At 44.8% G+C, this 6,287-nt stretch overlaps 1 protein-coding gene across 4 annotated transcripts in view; it reads right to left on the bottom strand.

Moving 5' to 3' along the window:
• Positions 1 to 6,287, bottom strand: part of OPHN1 (oligophrenin 1) — a 240,962-nt gene that overhangs the window by 5,021 nt on the left and 229,654 nt on the right. For 3 of the 4 annotated variants that reach the window (XM_025044447.1, XM_025044449.1, XM_025044448.1), the window contains 2 exons: positions 4,194 to 4,359; positions 3,237 to 3,287 (listed from right to left, as the gene is read on the bottom strand). In XM_025044447.1, coding sequence (XP_024900215.1) covers positions 3,237 to 3,287; positions 4,194 to 4,359 — 217 coding nt within the window. The remainder of the gene's footprint in view (positions 1 to 3,236; positions 3,288 to 4,193; positions 4,360 to 6,287) is intronic. The other variant, XM_025044450.1, reaches the window with a different exon arrangement.

The raw sequence follows: 6,287 nt of genomic DNA on the forward strand, positions 1-6,287 counted from the left end.
GGCCGACAATTATATAAACTTCTGTATCTGTCTTTGACTGTCACTTTAGTGAAATGGATAATTAAGTATTGCTTCGTAATGACTTATGATCCTATTTAGTCAAATCCAAACTTTCTGACATATTTTGACCAACTTCCCAGGGTTCAGGGTTTAAAAGGAGACTTTTTTTTTTAGCCTGGGCATGGCTTTGGGTTATTCCAGGGGGCCCCTGGAATGCCTCGAAGATTCATTCTCTCTTTATAAAAGAGAAAATGCAAACTAACTAAGCCTATTTGATATACTAAAATTACATGGGAATCTTTGTCAAATAAAGAACTAATTATGTTGTATTTCTATGCATATTTTCTAATTACTAAATGAATGTTCTAGAGTTTACAATCTCCAAGGGTCTACAATGTCCTGATGCAATGTTTTCATTTTGTATCTTATAATGTTATGTTACAGAGGAAAGCAAACCCCTCTGTCGACTGCACTATTTGAAAATACAGGTTTCTGAGGATACATTTTCAGATCCCACCTTTAAACCAGATGAAGATTTATAGAACTCTAAGGTAAGTGATCGGTGCAAACAGGAATTGGTTTTATAGGATTGAATGAACTAAGGATTGTCTTTTTTTTGTTTGTTTGAAATATTGCCAATTTTCTAATCTTGTTGTTTACCCGATTTAAGGAAACTTTTTTCTCCTAAACTACCTATGACTTAGAGCAATTTGGTAAATTATGCCTTTGTAAGTAAGCAGTATTGAAACATTTACAGTTTTCTTCCTACCTGATCCCTCCAAAATTTAGAGACTCTGAGTGAGTACTATTATTTCCATGGTAATTATGGTTATTTGCATAAATTCAATAGGAATTTGCTCTCTTTATAACAGGACACAATTGGAAAGTGGGGTTATTACCGGGGCTTTGACTGGAATGTCATGTTTGAGAGAGATCTATAGACTCAAATGTGACCAGAAAGCTCTAAGGCAGCGGTCCCCAACCTTTTTGGCCCCAGAGATGGATGCTCCTATGAGAATCTAATGCCCGATTATCTGGGGTGGAGCTGAGGCGGTGATGCTGGCGCTGGGGAGCGGCTGCAGATACAGGTGAAGCTGCGCTCGCCCACCTGCCACTCACCTCTTGCTGTGCGGCCCGGTTCCTAATGGGCCATGGAATGGTACCAGTCCACAGCCCGGGGTTTGGGGACCCCTGCTCTAAGTAATTAAGATGGACTTTGGAGGCCAATAAAAGCCTCTTGCAAAAACGGCCTGGTACCTTGCTTACATGGCTCACAGCAGTCTTTGCAGGTGAAAAATGAAGCTGCTTCCTGGGAGATGCAGAGGAAGAACCTCAACACATTTCGGAGGAATCTCTGGACCCGAGATTCACCCAAATGCATAGTGTGATGGCAAGGAGGTGACTTGGCTTCTTAGCCCTGAGAGGCTCATTAAGACTCGGGCTGGAGATTCCCTATGAAATTCCAGGAAAGCAGATTTAAAAGAGCCTGTATGATCGCTTGTTATTCTTACTGTTTTTATATAACTAATCGGCCAAATTTATTGAAACTAGTCATGTAGTAAATTAGTCTTAATTTGGCTGTCTCTGATAAAAACGAGGGTAATTTTAAGGGAGAAAAAAATATTTCAATAGCAACTATAGCATGCAGTTAAGGATATTAGATTCTAGTTCAGTCGACTGTCTTTTTTTTAAAGTTTTATGTTTCACCTGTGGACTGGACCGAATCCTGAATTTTTCTAGTGAAAGTGTTTGGCTGCAACCCTCTGAACTGGTGTTTCATTTTCCTCCTGTCCTTCTTTTGCCTTGGAATTACTGAGAACTAAAACTGTTTGTTTGTTTGTTTTTCTGAGCCTTGCAATTGCAGACTGCAGCTAGACGACATCATGTAAACCTGGGAGACATCATCCCAACAGCTTATGCTTGCACAGTCTTGGCGACGGGTTCTGTGTAAGCCACGCGGAGTCTGACTGAGCGCCCGATGACATCATCAGACACAGTGAGACTGCAGACTGGGAGAATCCGTGAGTCGTCACTGCCTGCCTTCATTCCAGCAAAAGTGACGCCCCGAGCCACCCGCCTGGAGATGTTCTCAACAGTCAGCCCCACAGAGTCAGAGAATGCTTTATGCTTTGCTCTGATCACTAACCTTTTTCTTTTGTTTTCATAAATCTTGCCAAATCCCGACATTATGGAATTCAACCTGTATAGCCAGCCATCTGGCCCATTCCAGCGCTCAAGCCCTAAGACTCAGCCAGACTCCCTTGGAGTCATTAGCCTGGGGTACTTAGACACCAGGATTGCCATAGATCCCTTGTTAGCTGAACAAGGAGGTGTTTGCACAGTGGCCAGCTCGGCACGGTTTGGGGCTCAGGGGACATAACGAAAGTTACTCTTTGTTCTTTGTCTCGTATGAGGGTACAGGCATTGCAGCCTGCTGCTGCGTCTACCATTGCTGTGGTCTCTGTCTGTAAGCCTGGATGCCCGGGATGCCCCTTCTAAGACTCAGGGACCATCACGGAAGGGGCGGGTATGCGAGATCGCAAGAGCCATGTGTGTTGGGGGCGGGGCACGATAGGCAGACACATCTGATTCCATCTTACGAGCTGTTTTGAGTTTTGGCCTTCGAAAGCACACGGACTGTGGACCTGTAACGTTTACTTTCCCATCTTCCCTATCACCAAGGTAATGATTTTTACAGCTTAGTCAGCTCAGAATATGCACTGTCATGCTTAAATGTCTTCCATGACTCCCAACGGCCTACAGTACTAAGCCCAAACTCCTTAGTGAGTTATATAAAGCCTTTATAATGTGGCCCCAATCCATCTCCCCGGCCTCACCTCCAGCTAAGCTTCTCTCCTCACCCCACATTCTAGCCAAAGGAAGCAGAGAACGGATGGGAAAACAAGAGTCAGGGAGGCAAAGAGGCAACATACAGAGATAGATCAAGAGACACATGGGGAGAGAGGCAGGAAAGAGGAACGGATCGAGAAACAGACATAAGTAGAAAAAGAGACAGAAAGAGACTGAGAATGACAGGAAAACACTGAGAGACAAATAGAGTGATGAAGACAGACATGGAGGTATAGAAACAGGGTGAGAGACAGAATTAGAGGAAAGAACGGGACAAACAGAGAGAGACATAGAGAAATAAGAGAATGTAAAAGAGCAAATGAGATGATTAGGATGCATTTATTAAAAAATGATTTCGTCTCTCTTCTGTCGCCCATGTCCCTTACCTTCCTGTTTTCCGGGAGGCTGTTTCAAAGAACCTGGTTCTGGAAGCCACCCTGTGAACAGAAGCCAGCCAAGTACCATGAGTTGCTCTGGAAAGTGCGCGAGCGCCAACGGCCAATGGAAAGACAAGACAATAGAAAGCAGATGGGCCACCAAGGCCAGGCCCTGCCTTAGCTGGCAGAGGACCTGGGTCTCAGGAGAAACCCAAGTATCAGACCCTGAGGCTATGGCTGATACCTTTGGTTCCGAATGATGCCCATGTAGACTATTCTTGGGAGGAATAAGTGTAACAAATTGTAGGTTTCAAAGCATAATTGGAGCTGATCAGTCAAAACGGTGGAGGCTTTGGAAAAATTTCCCACATTTTACAGTTATGGAAAACAAGAGAGGTAAGACCAAAGAACTCCAGGAAGAAGCATATTGAGAGCGGTCCCGGGCACTTGCTGAGGACAGGCCAGCTGGGCCACCGAAGCAGCTCTAGCCCTGGTTCCTTGCTTTGCAAGAGGCTCTCTGGAGAATCTGAGTCATGTGGAAGATTTAAAAAAAAAATGTACCCTTGCTTTAAGACAAAAACCTCACGGCACAAATACAATGAACAGATCTCTTCATTAGATTACTTTTAAAACCACTGGCAATAACAAGAAAATAAGAAAGATACCCAGAGCCAAGGGGGCGTGAAAACAGAAGATAATCTTCTTGCCCTACCGAGATTGGGGCAGCGAGAAAAAATGGCTCTCCTAGTATTAGGCACTGAAGTTCAAAGTCTCCAGCTCTGGGGAAATCTCTCAGCCTTGAGTGTTGAGTGGAACACTCCAACAAGGCTGGTCTGTGACACTCCCTTCAACTGTGAAGTGGGTGACGCGCCAGCGTCGTGCACTGCATGCCCGCCACACCTGCAGTAAGAAACCCGAAAGCCCAAGATGGGCCTTCGGTCAAGGATGAGGGCTAACCCCACTTACACGGATGATGGGATCTCCCCCGCGCCGCCAGCTGCGACGTCTGACTTCGGCTCTGCCTTCTGGGCAGTAGCGCCCCGGCAGGGAGGGTCTGGAGGCCTCACTGGGGGACGGATGATGGTTGGCTTTTCACCCGGAGGACGCACCTTGTTGAAACTTTCCAGGTCCCCTGAAAGAGAAGAGGATGTGAGCAGCCACGCAAAATCACAGGTATGTAGGCTGCCTCCCTCGGCACCCATTTCTTTCTGGTCACTACTAACTCCAGAGTTTTTGTCATTGTTGCAATTTTCCCAGCAGCTATCCCTTCGGAAAGTCTACGCTTGAACCTCAGCTCTGAAGTTCATATCCATGTGACCTAGGGTATGTCACATTAATTTGCTAAGTCTCAGTTTCCTCATCTATATAATCCAGATGGATAATACATTATCTTACAGAGATATCGAGAGAACTGAATTAGGCACCAATATGTTTAGTACGGTACCTGGCACACAGCAGGTGCTTAGTCGATGTGTGATGATGAGTTTGAATTCGTTATCGTCATCATCACCGAAACGCAGGCCCCTTACCCCTTCATTTTTATAGCAGTCTCTCCAAACATGCCTTCCTGCCTCTAATTTCCAGGTCAGTCAGCACAAAATAAACCACACATAATTTTTTATAAAACATTTCTGGCTGGAGTATGGAGAAATGGATGCACTCACACATTGCTGGTGGCATTGTCTACTGGGCTTATTCTATCTAGACAGCCATCAAAAATTCCAGAACAATGTGGATGACACGCAAAATCATACACATGAGACAGTTCATACTCTATCTAGTGGATCTACTTTGAGGATCAGGCAAAGGAATTTAACCCAAAAGAAAACAATAAAAAATAAAAAAATAAAAAAACAACTGGCAGGAAAACATGCTTCTTGATGGCAAAATCCTACCACAAAGGCTAAGCAAACGAGTCAATTCTTAAAAGCATTTAACCAGTACACATCATGCACAAACTGAAAACGACTTGGGCCGGGTCAAAAAAAAATACATGCATATAAAATAAGTGAGAAAAAGGCCACGAAAAATGCCGTAGGCTTGATGGGCACCATATGTGAATAGACACACGTTCGGCCATGCGTGGGAGTCAGTTAATGTTGATATTTATTCAATTTGTTAGTAAATCTTGATATTCATTAAGCTTTCTTATTAAAAATTTTTAAGGTAACTGTAAAAAACATGGAGTTTAATCCATATAATTATGTAAGAGTTACCCTAAGTAGTTTTACACTGTTTATCTTCTCCTTAAATATCTTCCCAACTCCTTAATGTAAATTTGAGGCCCTCTATGAGCTGGCCCCCAATTATCAGCCCAGGCACGAACTCTGGACTTAACCATCAGCTCTACTCGAGTCAACTGGTCTCCTCTCTACCCTATCAAAGCAGGCTGCGACGCTTACATCTATGTCATAGTGAAAAGTGCAGAGTGTGGAGCTGGCTGGACCTGGCATTGAGGCCGATTCTGCTGTCCCCAGGCTGCGGGACCCTGGGCGGTTATTTGACCTCTTTGACTCAATTTCTTCATCTGGGAAATGGGTACGATGACCACGCTCCACAAGACGGTTGTGTCTTATCTGTATTGTAACCTCAACACTCAGCTCAGATCTCAGCTCCCTGAACACGCCGGCTGGCACGGGTAACTGCCATCCATGCGAACTGCTCATGAACTGCTTACACAGTGCCATGTGGGTTTTTCAGTCCCCCCAGCTAGCCCTTCTAGTGAAGGAGACGGATGTGAAGAGAAATGACGACGACACACTGTGGCCGATGCTCTCACGGAGGAACGCGCCAAGTACTGTTCATTTAGACACATATCAAGCCTGTCTCCCCATCTACACTGCACCTTCCACTTCTGGACAAGCCATTCCCCTTAGCGCCAGGCTGGGTACACAGAACTGCAGCTAAAACAAAAACCACAATCGTAATAACCTGATTTTTCTGACACGGTTTATACCATTGAAAGCACTTTCCCAGACAACTATCTGAGGTGCGCAATGAGCTTGGGGGGAGAGAAGAGATGGATCTCACCTTCCCCATTTTGCGGAGAAGGAAACTGAC

This window comes from Pteropus alecto, unplaced genomic scaffold (assembly GCF_000325575.1).
Source record: "Pteropus alecto unplaced genomic scaffold, ASM32557v1 scaffold312, whole genome shotgun sequence".
Classification (NCBI taxonomy): domain Eukaryota; kingdom Metazoa; phylum Chordata; class Mammalia; order Chiroptera; family Pteropodidae; genus Pteropus; species Pteropus alecto.